The 15,029-nt window shown below is 39.5% G+C and overlaps 1 protein-coding gene across 2 annotated transcripts; it reads left to right on the forward strand.

The window, feature by feature from the left end:
* Positions 1–8,641: 8,641 nt before the first annotated feature.
* LOC115198905 (uncharacterized) lies at positions 8,642–10,946 on the forward strand. 2 transcript variants are annotated; one of them, XM_029761305.1, is made up of 6 exons: positions 8,642–8,777; positions 9,018–9,056; positions 9,332–9,580; positions 9,778–10,032; positions 10,258–10,506; positions 10,717–10,946. In XM_029761305.1, the coding sequence occupies exons 1-6, from the start codon at positions 8,723–8,725 to the stop codon at positions 10,821–10,823; spliced, it is 954 nt and encodes a 317-aa protein (XP_029617165.1). In that variant the 5' UTR covers positions 8,642–8,722; the 3' UTR covers positions 10,824–10,946. The 2 variants fall into 2 exon arrangements, with proteins under 2 accessions (XP_029617165.1, XP_029617166.1); XM_029761306.1 differs by having other exon boundaries at positions 10,746–10,946.
* The last annotated feature ends 4,083 nt before the right edge of the window (positions 10,947–15,029 follow it).

Consider the following 15,029-nt stretch of genomic DNA (forward strand, 5'->3'; position numbering starts at 1 on the left):
CTCGCTATCATCCAGAAGGCGAGGTCAGTACAGGTGCATCAAAGTTGGGAACGAGAGACTGACAAACAGCTTCTATCTCAAGGTCATCAGATTGTTAAACAGCCATCATTAACATAGAGAGGCTGCTGCCAACATACAGACTCAAATCTCGGGCCACATAAGTAAACAGACTTAATAAATGTATCACTAGTCACTATAAATAGTGCCACTTTAATAATGTTTACATATCCTACATTACTAATCTCATATGTATATTCTGTATTCTACACCATCTACTGCATCTTGCCTATGCCACACGCCATCACTCATCTATATATTTAAATGTACATATTCTTATTCATCATTTTACATTTGAGTGTATTTGTGTGTATAAGGTAGTTGTTGTGAATTTGTTAGATTACTTGTTAGATTTTACTGCGTAGTCGGAACTAGAAGCACAAGCATTTCGTTACACTCGCATTAACATCTGCTAACCATGTGTATGTGACCAATAACATTTGATTTGATTTGATATGTAAAGTCCCTCAGTCGATCAGTGAATTTCGAACACAGATTCAACCACAAAGACCAGGGAGGTTTTCCAATGCCTCGCAAATAAGGGCACCTATTGGTAGATAGGTAAAAATAATGTAAAGCAGACATTGAATGTCCCTTTGAGCATGGTGAAGTTATTAATTACACTTTGTATGGTGTATCAATACACCCAGTCACTACAAAAAGCCAAGCATCCTTCCTAACTCAGTTGCCAGAGAGGAAGAAAACCACTCTGGGATTTCACAATTTTTTATTTTACCTTTATTTAACTAGGCAAGTCAGTCAAGAACAAATTCTTATTTACAATGACAGCCTAGGAACAGTGGGTTAACTGCCTTGTTCAGAGGCAGAACAACAGATTTATACCTTGTCAGCTCAGGGATTCGATCTAGCAACCTTTCAGTTACTGGCCCAATGTTCTAACCACTAGGATACCTGCCATGAGGCCAATGGTGACTTTAAACATTTAATGGCTGTGATAGGAGAAAACTGAGGATGGATCAACAACATTGTAGTTACTCTACAATACTAACCTAATTGAGTAAAAAGAAGGAAGCTTCCAAAAACATGCATCATGTTTGCAACAAGGCACTAAAGTAATACTTCAAATAATGTGGCAAAGCAATTAACTTTTTGTCCTGAATACAGTGTTATGTTTGGAGCAAATCCAATACAACACATTACTGAGTACGACTCTCCATATCTTCAGTCATCATGCTGGGTGCATCATGTTATGGGTATGCTTGTAATTGTTAAGGACTGGGGAGTTTTTTCAGGATAAAAATACATATAATAGAGCTAAACACAGATACAATCCTAGAGAAAAACCTGGTTCAGTCTGCTTTCTAACAGACACTGGGAGTCAAATGTACCTTTCAGCAGGACAATAACCCAAAACACAAGGCCAAATATACACTTCAGTTGCTTACCAAGATGACATTAAATGTTATTGAGTGGCCTAGTTACAGTTTTAACTTTCATCGGCTTGAACTTCTATGGCAAGACTTGAAAATGGCCTGATGAATTTTAAAAAGAATAATGTGCAAGTATTGTACAATCCAAGTGTGCATAGCTCTCAGAAAGGCTCAAAGCTCTAATCTCTGCCAAAGGGGATTCTAACATGTGTTGACTTAGGGGGTTGAATGCTTACGTAATCAAGATATATTAGTGTTTAATTTTTCATTAATAATTTACAAATGTTAAAATGTTCTTTCGCTTTGACATTACAGATCAATTTTAATCCCACACAACAAAATGTGAAAAAATTCAAGGGGTGTGAATACTTTCTGAAGGCACTGTAGTTATTTGTCAGTCTTATGGCTTGGGGATAGAAGCTGTTCATGAGCCTGTTGGTGTCAGACTTGATGCACCAGTACCACTTGCCGTGTGGAAGCAGAGAGGACAGTCTATGTCTTGGGTGGCTAGTCTTAATGATTTTCAGGCCCTTCCTTTCACACTGCCTGACATAGAGGTCCTGGATGGCAGGGAGCTCAGCCCCAGTGATGTATTGGACCATCCGCACAACCTTCTGTAGTGCCATGCGATTGAGGGCAGTGTTGTTGCTGTACCAAGTAGTGATGCAGCCAGTCAAGATGCTCTCAATGGTGCAGCTGTAGAACTTTTGGGGGATTTTAGGGCCCTTTCCAAACCTTTTCAACTTCCTGAGGGGGAAGAGGCGCTGTCGCACCTTCTTCACGACGGTGCGCATGTGAGTGGACCATTTTAAATCCTTAGTGATTTGGACACCAAGGAACTTGAAGCTCTTGACCTGCTCCACTGCAGCCCTGTTGATGTGGATGTGGGAATGCTCACCCCCCCCCCCCCGTTTCCTGTAGTCCACGATCAGCTCCTTGGTCTTACTGACGTTGAGGGAGAGGTTGTTGTCCTGGCACCACACTGCCAAGTTTCTGACCTTCTCCGTGTAGTCTGTCTCATTGTTGCCGGTGATCAGACATACAACCGTTGTGTCTTCAGCAAACTTAATGACGGTGTTGGAGTCGTGCGTGGCAACGCAGACGTGGGTGAACAGGGAGCACGGGAGGGGACTAAACATGCACCCCTGCGGGGTCCCTGTGTTGAAGGTCAGCGTGGCAGAGGTGACATTGCCTACCCTCACCAACTGGGATTAGCCCGTCCCAAAGTTGAGGATCCAGCTGCAGAGGGAGGTGTTCAGTCCCAGGGTCCTAAGCTTAGTGACGAGTTTGGAGGGGACAATGGTGTTGAACACTGAGATGTAGTCAATGAACAGCATTCTCACATAGGTATTCCTCTTATCTAGATGGGTGAGGGCAGTGTGGAGTTCAATTGACATTGCGTCGTCTATGGACCTATTGGGGCGGTATGCAAATTAGAGTGGGTCTAGGGTGTGTGGGATGATGGAGTTGATGTGTGCCATATTCAGCGTTTCAAAGCGCTTCATGATTACAGATGTAAGTGCTACAGGGCGGTAGTCATTGTGGCATGAAGCCTTAGATTTCTTGGGAACAGGAATGATGGTAGTCATTTTAAGGATTACAGATTGGGACAAGGAGAGGTTGAAAATGACTGTGAATATGCCTGCCAGCTGATCTGCGCATGTTCTGAGAATGCACCCTGGAATATCTCTCAAGGGCACATTCTAGCAGCTTCTCTCTGTGCGATTCTCCGCATGATCCTAATGCCAGCTGATCAGTACGCTGAACAGCCGTTGCATTTTAATCCAAACTGGAATGATTTGTTTGTTAAGACACAAACAATATAGCTCTGTGATATTTAACAAGTAATGTTTATCTGTCCTGTGTGGCTCAGCTGGTAGAGCATGGTGTTTGCAACGCCAGGGTTGTGGGTTCAATTCCCATGGGGGACCAGTACGGAGAAAAAAATTTATGAAATGTAAGTCGCTCTGGATAAGAGTGTCTGCTAAAATGTCAAATGTATCTTAAGGAATGTAATTCATTGACCACTAGATATACAGTTGAAGTTGGAAGTTTACATACACCTTAGCCAAATACATTTAAACTCAGTTTTTCAATTTTCCTGACATTTAATCCTAGTAAAAATTCCCTGTTTTAGGTCAGTTAGGATCACCACTTTATTTTAAGAAAATGAAGAAGATAATGATTTATTTCAGATTTTATTTCTTTCATCACATTCAAAGTGGGTCAGAAGTTTACATACACTCAATTAGTATTTGGTAGCATTGCCTTCAAATTGTTTAACTTGGGTCAAACGTTTCGGGTAGCCTTCCACAAGCATCCCACAATAAGTTGGGTGAATTTTGGCCCATTCCTCCTGACAGAGCTGGTGTAACTGAGACAGGTTTGTAGGCCTCCTGGCTCGCACATGCTTTTTCAGTGCTGCCCACACATTTTCTATAGGATTGAGGTCAGGGCTTTGTGATGGCAACTCCAATACCTTGACTTTGTTGTCCTTAAGCCATTTTGCCACAACTTTGGAAGTATGCTTGGGGTCATTGTCCACTTGAAAGACCCATTTGCGACAAAGCTTTAACTTCCTGACTGATGTTTTTTGTAAGTTGCTCTGGATAAGAGCATCTGCTAAATTACGTAAATGCAAATGTAAATGTAATGATGTCTTGAGATGTTGCTTCAATATATCCACATAAATTTCCTCCCTCATGATGCCATCTATTTTGTGAAGTGCACCAGTCCCTCCTGCAGCAAAACATCCCCACAACATGATGCTACCACCCCCATGCTTCACGGTTGGGATGGTGTTCTTCGGCTTGCAAGCCTCCTCCTTTTCCCTCCAAACATAATGATGGTCATTATGGCCAAACAGTTATATTTTTGTTTCATCAGACCAGAGGACATTTCTCCAAAAAGTACGATCTTTGTCCCCATGTGCAGCTGCAAATCGCAGTCTGGCTTTTTTTGTGGTGGTTTTGGAGCAGTGGCTTCTTCCTTGCTGAGCGGCCTTTCAGGTTATGTCGATATAGGACTCGTTTTACTGTTGATATAGATACTTTTGTACCTGTTTCCTCCAGCATCTTCACAAGGTCCTTTGCTGATGTTCTGGGATTGATTTGCACTTTTCGCACCAAAGTACGTTCATCTCTAGGAGACAGAACGCGTCTCCTCCTGAGTGGTATGACAGCTGTGTGGTCCCATGGTGTTTACACTTGCATACTATTGTTTGTACAGATTAACGTGGTACCCATTTGAAAATTGCTCCCAAGGATGAACCAGACATGTGGAGGTCTACAATTTTCTTTCTGAGGTCTTGGCTGATTTCTTATGATTTTCCCATGATGTCAAGCAAAGAGGCACTGAGTTTGAAGGTAGGCCTTGAAATACATCCACAGGTACACCTCCAATTGACTCAAAATGTCAATTAGCCTAAAATAAGCTTCTAAAGCCATGACATAATTTTCTGGAAATTTCCGAGCTGTTTAAAGGCACAGTCAACTTAGTGTATGTGAACTTCTGACCGACTGGAATTGTGGTACAGTGAATTTTAAGTGAAATAATCTTTCTGTAAACAATTGTTGGAAAAATTACTTGTGTCATGCACAAAGTAGATGTCCTAACCGACTTGCCAAAACTATAGTTTGTTAACAAGAAATTTGCGGAGTGGTTGAAAAACAAGTTTTAATGACTCCAACCTAAGTGTATGTAAACTTCTGACTTCAACTGTATTATCTTACATTAAGTGCTATTTGAATATGCAGATCATATAGAATGCACCCTGAAATATTGTTCTATTCTTTTTGAGGTGACAGAAAACATTCGATTTCATAGTTCATATTTTCAATTGACAATAAAATACTGTAGATTGGGTAGATTATTTTATCATTGTACATTTAATGTTTATTACAGTCATGTAGAATGGCTTAAACTTCAGAAAGTTTGCATAGACGGAATCAACAACAAAAAAGTGTGCCACTTTGTGTGGTAAGTTACTGGCTTGATAAGATGGCTCATGCAATGTTTATTATGCAACAGATGCTACTTCGCATTCTTCAAAATGTTGTCACAGGTATGTAGCTATGCCTTCTTGCCTTTTACCAGAGATATCTGATCTGTCAGATGATTGGGTAAGTAGATTTAATCACATATGTGATTATTACCTAATGTAAGGGTAGGGCCTTCCCTGTAGCTCAGTTGGTAGAGCATGGTGTTTACAACACCAGGGTTGTGGGTTTGATTCCCATGGGGGGCCAGCACAGGAAAAAAAAAAGTATGATATGTATGAAATTGTATGAAATGTATGCATTCACTACTGTAAGTCGCTCTGGATAAGAGTGTCTGCTAAAATGACTAAAATGGTAGAAAATACCATCCCTTGTCTGAGGAGACAACATTCCCTGCAGAGGGCCAAACATAGAGAATTCCTTCATCAGGCTTCACATCTCTCTGCTTCTTATCCTTATGACAGGTAAGAGCAGTCATCTCAATCCATTTCCTGTAGTGTATGGATAACATTCCCAATGGTTATGTTCCAATGTCCATACTAGCAGACCACTTAGAATGAACAAATTCATTTGACATGCATTCTAATTAGTATGATGGTGTGAATTTTGGAACAGAGCTCTGGTGCCAACAAATTGGTCTTTCCCAGCAGGATATAGAGTTGCAGGGTGGGATAATGACTTTGATGCACCATTTATATCCTTCCAAATCTATGTAGTTAATAAGGTAAAAGGGGTGACTGGTAGGAAAAATGTGTGTTTCATGTGTTATGGAAAACATTATTTTGCCCCAATTGTAACTGTTGTGCTGAAGAGATGCTTAAATCAGTATCAGCCGTACCTTTTGTTTTATAGTGATGTTTGATGACTTATACAATCTGATATTGTTTTGTTTCAGTTACCACAGTAACCACCACGAGGACAGGAGGTGGGCCTCTTCTTTTTCAGTATTTAGAATAATCACATTCAGATTCAGGCATTTAGTGAATTTCTTAGGAACACAAATTTCAATTTGAGCAAGGCTGAGGAACAATTTACATTGTAATAAGTCAGATGAGGCCTAAGAAACATTACCTTCTTTACTCATTTTCACTATTATCCTCAGTTACAAATGTCTGAGAATCCTGATCAACTACCAACAAGATCAGTGCCCTCATGTTACTGCAAAGACAGATTTAGCCACTCTCCAGTACTTAACTGCCAAAATAAATGTTGAATGAAGGGAGAAAATAGTCAATTAACCAACATTAATATGGATTTATTTTCTGTCCCTTTTCAGATGGAGGTTTTACTGCTGTGCTGTGCTGTCCTTGGGATTTGTACCTTTGACTTCCATGTTACACCCTGGGTCAACTGAAGTACACTACTGGGTTGAGGCATTCACCTACAAAGCCACCGGTGCCAAGTGTCACGTTGCATAAGGATGGGAGACAGGTGCAGGAATATGTAATAGGGTTTTTAAATTCTCGACCCAAAACAAAAGAGAGAGGTGTAAACCTCTAATATAATTCACGGGATAAAACCTGAGTGGCGCAGTGGTCTAAGGCACTGCATCTCAGTGCAAGAGGTGTCACAGCAGTCCCTGCTTTAAATCCAGGCTGCATCACATCCGGCTGTGATTGGGAGTTCCATAGGGTGGCGCACAATTGGCCCAGCGTTGTCTGGGTTTGGCCGGGGTAGGCCATCATTGTAAATAAGAATTTGTTCTTAACTGACTTGCCTAGTTAAATAAAGGTTTAAAAAATAACAAGTGCACAAAAATATACGTAGCACCAAAAACTGAATAAAACAGAGCACAGGTACTCACAAGACCAATGGACATAGGACAATGATCGACAAGGAAAATGGGTAACAGAGGGCACATATACGCACATACTATCAGGGGGAATGGGAACCAGGTGTGCGTAATGAGACAAGACAGTCTGGGGTTGGTGGTGATGATCCAGTTCAGTGACACCTAGAAGGCCAGTGACGTAGACCTCCGGAGCTGGTGAACGGAATGAGCAGCAGTACCGGGGGAATCCGTGACACCAACGGTCTCATTATTCCACATTTTGTTGTGTTACAGCCTGAATTTAAAATGTATTAATATATATTTTTTCTCACCAAACTAACTACACACAATATCCCATAGTGGAATTATGTTTATAAAAATAACAAAAATCTATAAAAAAGGAAAAACAGAAATATCTAATTTACATAAGTATTCACATCCCTTAGTAGATTTGAATATACCCTTGAATATACCCTTGATTACATTTTGGATGGTGTATGAATACACCCAGTCACTACAAAGATACAGGCGTCCTTCCTAAGCTAGTTGCCGGAGAGGAAGGAAACCGCTTAGGGATTTCACCATGAGCCCAATGGTGACTTTAAAACAGTTATAGAGTTTAGTGGCTGTGGTAGGAGAAAACTAAGGATGGATCAACAACATTATAGTCACTCCACAAAACTAACCTAATTGGCAGAGTGAAAAGAAGGAAGCCTGTACAGAATACAAATTTCCAAAACTGCAATAAATGTGGCAAAGCAATTAACTTTTGGTCCTGAATACAAAGTGTTATGGTTGGGGCAAATCCAATACAATTACAGAGTACCACTGGTGGCTGCATCATGTTATAGGTATGCTTGTAATCGTTACAGACTGGGGAGTTTTTCAGGATAAAAATAAACGGAATTGACCCAAGCACAGGCAAAATCCGAGAGGAAAATTCAAGTGGTTCAGTCTGCTTCATAAAGCTAATGTAAAATTCTGTTTCATACACAACTTTTTGAGGTCAAATGTAATTACATTAAAAGAACAAAAGGTATGACATCATTGCACTCTATTTGACTTTCGATAAGAGATTCTGGTAAAAGCCATGCCCTGAAACCAAGTTCTCGACACTCCTATATTTGTCGTACACTCATGTTCTACACATATGGTCTCTAATCTTTCCTCCAATTGGTTCTGTCTATTACAAATAGTGAATTAATTGACTTCAGCTCTCAAGGACCAGGGAAAGAGAGTTGGAGACCACCAATTTTATACCTCAGTACATTGCCCTCTACATGTTAGTTCACAGTAAAAGCTGCCAGTTCTGTTGCACCCTATTTAATGGTCACTACAGAAATAATGTATTTTAAATGGGCAGGTTTAAATGGGCAGGGCAGGTTTGCTCCCAGTCTGTTCTCTCTGATAAGATGTGTTTGTTTACCTTCTCACTCTACTACTTGACTCTGTAACAGTCCCACATTTCCTGGTGTCCATTCAATTCACTCCATCGCTGCGAGACAATGAAGGATACACACACCCTGCTCATTCTGCTTCTGCTGCTAGTGTACCTAGCAGGTAATATGATTTAAAAAATATATAACAACATTGTTTTATGATAATATTTTGTGAACATTTCTTTTTGAGGATGCAAAAGTCGGTTTGATATCAGTCAGTAGGTCTGGACACTTCCTGTTAAGCTTTATAACTATATATACCTTCAATGTCTACAGAGGTCCAGCTTTTGTTTGGGTGAAAATAGTGAAAAACATTATAATGTGTTGATGATAGACTGTGGCTATTTTAATGAACTTCCAGGATCAGCTTTTACCACTGATGGAGGGAGGGGCAGTACCAGTAAGTAAACCACATCACATAATAGCCAGCCAAATTATTACAGGATGGAACACATCGCTGCATTGATGGGAATGTTGGGTACTTTGAATAATGACTGTGGTAGTAGGGTAGTACTATCACCTATCAGCTAACTACAGAAGTGAAGGCCTTTTGTTGGATTAACGTTGAAGTAATGTATAACTGTTACAAGAATACATTTACACCCTGTATCAAATAAATCCTTCATTCTAAAACCGGTAGGCCTACATTGCCTGATTGTGCACTGTAATTTTCAGATGGTCCCTTGGAACTAACCATAGTGGGACCTGACTTTGTTAAAGTGGGCGTGCCACGCAGCTTTGACTGTGCCGCCCAGTGCTCTCCCTCCTGCAGCTACAGAATGAGTATCTACGGGCAGATTTGGCAGGGCAACAAGCTGTTGTTCACAGCGCGCCAATGGGAGGAGTCCCTAAACCTTACATGCACTGCAAGGAATGATGACTCTGGGAGGTCCTCTACAGTATCAAAGATACTCCAGGTTTTAGGTGTGTGGGTGGTTTGTTGGTTTTTATGCCACTTCACCTGATATTAGGAATGGATTGATAATTCAATGTGTTGTAATTTACTGACAAGATGTCTGGATTACATGTTTAGTGCTAAATTAGATTATTTTGCTCATGTTTTTCACATTGGTCGTAGGATCTAGACTATTATCTAAATGTGTATGTGTTCCTCCATTTAGCTGGACCAACAAACGTATCGATCACAGGCCCTGCCTTGATGACCCCAGGGGCCCCTCAAAGCTTCCAGTGTAACGCCGACTGCCGTCCCTCCTGCAACTACACCTGGAAGATAAAGGGCCGATGGCTCGGGGGACAGGGGAGCGAGATTATCGTAACTCCCGAAGAGTTGGCCACATCTGTCACCCTGAACTGCAAGGCCATCAACAGTGTGTCTGGGTTCTATGCCATGGCAACCAGGAAAATACCTGTGACATGTAGGTTATTGGGAGATTTAGAGTTTCCTCTAACAATTGTAGTTTCCCTCTTGTTGTTAGTGTAATGCAATTGTCCATCTCCACATCAATAGCTTCATCTATCAATATACACACATTCCCTTACATAGTATATAGCGTATATTTGATGATTCAAGAGTGATGTTGGGGTTTTGGTAGAAGTGATATTTGAACCAGTTTCTTCCTTTAATTTCTGCCTCCTACCAGCTGGTCCATCAGAGGTCCACATCATAGGCCCAGAATCTGTTGCAGTCGGCTTCAAGTCCATGTTTCAGTGCATTGCCAAATGCACTCCCGGTTGTGACTACCACTGGACCATTGATGGTCACACTGTCCACGGCAGTGAGATGGAGATGACGGTCGAGCAACATGTGAAGCCAGAGAAGATTATGTGCCACGCTCAGAATACCATCTCAACTCATTTTGAGGTGGTCACCAAGACCGTACGAGTGGAAGGTACAACAGAAATCTCATGATTATACATTTTAGCAACTACCTTAATTTTAGGAGACTAAATCTTTAACTGATGTATATGGTCTTTATGATGCTGTCATAAACATTATTTGACCTAATATCATGGTTTTTTGTGTTCCTTTTGGAATGTTTTTGTGCGTGTGACAGACAATGACAAAAAAAAGATCCTCTCAAAACAATATGCTTGTCAAGCTGTGTCCAGGTTGTGTTTGTACAAGCAGACCATCTCTGGGAGGAAGCGTCAGCATTGGACAGCAGCTGAAACCGGGTCCCGATTGAGTACGAACACTCCTTGCTGACAACAACACCAGGCTCCAAAGCATTAAAGCTGTAAAACAGGAAAATAGACTGAAAATAGACAAGACATTATAACCTTGCATACCAGCTACAGTGCCTTCAGAAAGTATTCACACCCCTTGACTTTTTCCACATTTTGTTGTGTTAGTCAGAATTTAAAATGGTATACATTTACATTGTTTTGTCACTGGCCTACACACTACCCAATAATGTCAATGTGGAATGATGGTTATTTGTATTTCTTTTTACTAATTATTTAAAAATGAAAAGATTAGATGTCTTGAGTCAATAAGTATTCAAACCCTTTGTTATGGCAAGCCTAAATAAGTTCAGGAGTAAAAATGTGCTTAACAAGTCACAAAATTGTTTAACATGACTTTTTGAATGACTACCTCACAAATATAATTATCTGTAAGGTCCCTCAGGAGAGCATTTCAAACACAGATTCAACCACAAAGACCACAAAGGTTTTTCAACGCCTTGCACAGAAGGGCACCTATTGGTAGATGGGTATAAATTAATAAAAAAGCAGGCATTGAATATACCTTTGAGCATGGTGAAGTTATTAATTACACTTTGGATGGTGTATCAATACACCCAGTGACTACAAAGATACGTGACCTTCCTAACTCAGTTGATGGAGAGGAGGGAAACCACTCAAGGATTTCACCATGAGGCCAATGGTGACGTTAAAACAGTTACAGCGTTGAATGGCTGTGATAAGAGAAAACTGAGGATGAATCAACAACATTGTAATTAACAAAACTAACCTAATTGAAAGAGTGAAAAGAAGGAAGCCTGTACAAAATAAAAAATATTCCAAAACATGCATCCTGTTTGCAACAAGGCACTACAGTAATACTGCAATTCACTTTTTTGTCCTGGGGCAAATCCAATACAAGTAAAGAACAAGACGGCCCACACACTGTTGAAGCTCCCAATTCACCGCTTTATTGACAACGTTTCGATCCGAAACGGATCTGTGTCAGGTCAAATCCAATTCAGCACATTACTGAGTACCACTCTCCATATTTTCAAACATAGTGGTGGCTGCATCATGTTATGGGTATGCATGTAATCGTCAAGGACTGTGGAGTTTTGGCAGCTAAATAAAATCATGGAATGGAGCTAAGCACAGGCAAAATCCTAGAGGAAAACCTGGTTCAGTCTGCTTTCCACCAGACACTGGGAGATGAATTCACCTTTCAGCAAGACAATAACCTAAAACAAATCTAAACAAGAGTTGCTTACCAAGAAGACATTGAATATTCTGAGTTAAATCTGCTTGAAAATCTATGGCAAGACCTAAAAATGGTTGTCTAGCAATGATCAACAACAATTGTTGTTGCACAGTCCAGGTGTGGAAAGCTCTTAGAGATTTACCCAGAAAGACTCACAGCTGTAATCGCTGCCAAAGGTGATTCTATTGAATTGAATACTTATCTAATCAAGATATAAGTGTTTTATTTTCATATTTTATTTGCAAATGTAGAATTATTTCCAACTTTGACATTATAGAGTATTTTGTGTAGATCGTTGACAAAAAAGTACAGTTAAATCAATTTTAATCTCACTTTGTAACACAACAAAATGTTGAAAAAGTGAAGTTCATCTGATATGAATAAGCTCATACAATGCAATGACAATGAAAATGACTGGTCCTGCTTGGTCTGTGGCATCGGCCTGAAGTATGGAGTCAGTTGTTGTTGCCAATCCTAACTTTCCACCAGTGGTGGAAAAAGTACTAAATTCTCATACTTGAGTTAAACTAAAGATACCCTAATAGAAAATGACTCAAGTAAAAGTGAAAGTCACCCAGTAAAATACTACTTGACTAAAAGTCTAAAAGTATTTGGTTTTAAATATACTTAAGTATCAAAAGTAAATGTAGTTGATAAAATATACTTAAGCATCAAAAGTAAAAGTAAAAGTATGAATAATTAAAAATTCCTTATATTAAGCAAACCAGACGGCACAATTTTCATGTTTTTTTATTGGATAGCCAGGGTCACACTCCAACACTCAGACATAATTTAAAAACAAAGCATTTGTGTTTAGTGAGTCCGCCAGATCAGAGGCAGTAGGGATGACCAGGGATGTTCTCTTAATAAGTGTGCGAATTTGACCATTTTCTGTCTTGCTAAGCATTGAAAATGTAATGAGGACTTTTGGGTGTCAGGGAAAATGTATGGAGTTAAAATAACATAATTTTCATTAGGAATGTAGTGAAGTAAAAGTAAAAGTTGTCAAAAATATGAATAGTAAAGTAAAGTACAGATACCCCCAAAAACGACTTAAGTAGTACTTTAAAGTATTTTTACTTAAGTACTTTACAACAGCACTGTACTGCACTGTACCATCCTCCGGTCCAACCAGCTGTGGGATATTGAGCACAATGATTTCTATAAACCCTGGATTACTGATGCTACGTATTGACCATTGAGAGGCTATGAAGCCATCGGTCGGCCATATTGGCACTCCCCAGTAGGAGCAGTCCTCCATAGGAATTAATGGAATTTACTGGATATATAAATCATTGGTCTACCCCTGTCACAGTGCTGTCCTTCATCACGCCAGCAATCTCTCACAAAGTGTTCACTCTGGTCTTTCTGCTGAAAGACAAATTCCAGAACAAAAAAATATTTTGTAAAATATGAGGCTTACCCTGACACACATGGGTAAGTTGATGGGTCATGTAAACAAATTCAATAGAATGTTATATAGATGGGGATAGAATCATCCCAGCTCTGCAGATTTTGCTGCAAAGAGACAGAATTATTAGATAATTTGTTTTGTTACTGTCCATATGTACAGTACTGTAGCTTGTTTCGGGTGCAGGTTCAGGAATGGCTGAAGAATTGCAACATTTACCGGTAGCTAACTCTGCAAATAGAACTGCTGGGTGATTTAAAAAGTCATAGTCAATCGATCAATAATATAATAATAATCTTAGCAAAAATGTGTATCTTTAATTTACAATCTGTATAAACTATGAGAATAGAAAGATTCTGAACTTTTGTGAAACATCACAGCACAGTTTAAAAATATATGCCAAATAGAAATCAAAACTGTTCAGAAATAGATCGGAGGGGTGGAGTGGAGCTGAAGGTTGGGACTAAAAACAAACAAAAGATAACTATTGTAAAAGATACTGTGTCCATAAAATGTATACGCTGGAAGTAGTAGCCTAAGTGTTGTTGTCCATTAGTTTACTCCAATTAGGGGAGGGGTGGTAGGGTTAGGGGAAAATAACAAAGGAAAAAAAAAATTATATATATATGATTATATATGATTATATACACTGTATATTTACAAAAAATATATTTATGGGGGATTGGAAAGGATGCAGACAATTACATTGATGGAAGCCACAACCTATCTGTAATATTAAAGCTGTCAGATACTCCAGTGAGTTTAATTAGCTCCCAATTAGTGTAATTTGTTCAGAAATAAAGTAAAATAAAAATCATTTGAAATAAGTTCCACTGGATATCATAAGGTGAATGCACCAATTTGTAAGTCGCTCTGGATAAGAGCGTCTGCTAAATGACGTAAATGTAAATGTAAAAAAATAAGATATTCTCCTCTTTTCTACTGTAGGTATGTAAATCCAAATTAGTTTATTCTTTCGATATTCATAAAAACATTGAAATAATAACATATTTTTCTATTTTAGCAGACACCGATGCAGCAACCCAGGTTGAATACCCCTGATCTAACCCACTGGCTTCTGAAGTCCCCATGAGCTCCCGAGTCGAGAAGCAGTCTAGCTAATGAGCTAGTGTCGCAAATTAGCATTTTGCTAGCTAGTTGAGCTGGTTTACAAGAAAACATATTTTTGCTAACAGATGATGGGGTTTCCTTGGTCGCCGGTTTGCCTGGTCCCTGGGCATGAAAAGGTTGACAACTTTGGGTTAGATGATTCCCCCAGACACTGTAGCTAGCTAACAAGACCTGCTCAGCAAACATTTTATTGGGATGCGGCATTGTTGGATTAGTCTTTAAATTCTGAGTTAAATGTAATTGAAGTAAGTGGTTACTACTGGTTCAAATCCGAGGTGAGAGAAACTATCATGTCCTGTATTTTGGTAAGAGCTCAGAGTGATGTCACACACCCAATTCTTAATAGTTTCCTTATTAGGGGTTCACAGTGAAGCTACCTATTGTTATAATTAGATTTAATTTTCCTTTTACATCTTCAAATATCT

The sequence above is a fragment of the Salmo trutta genome, chromosome 8 (genome assembly GCF_901001165.1).
Source record: "Salmo trutta chromosome 8, fSalTru1.1, whole genome shotgun sequence".
NCBI lineage: Eukaryota > Metazoa > Chordata > Actinopteri > Salmoniformes > Salmonidae > Salmo > Salmo trutta.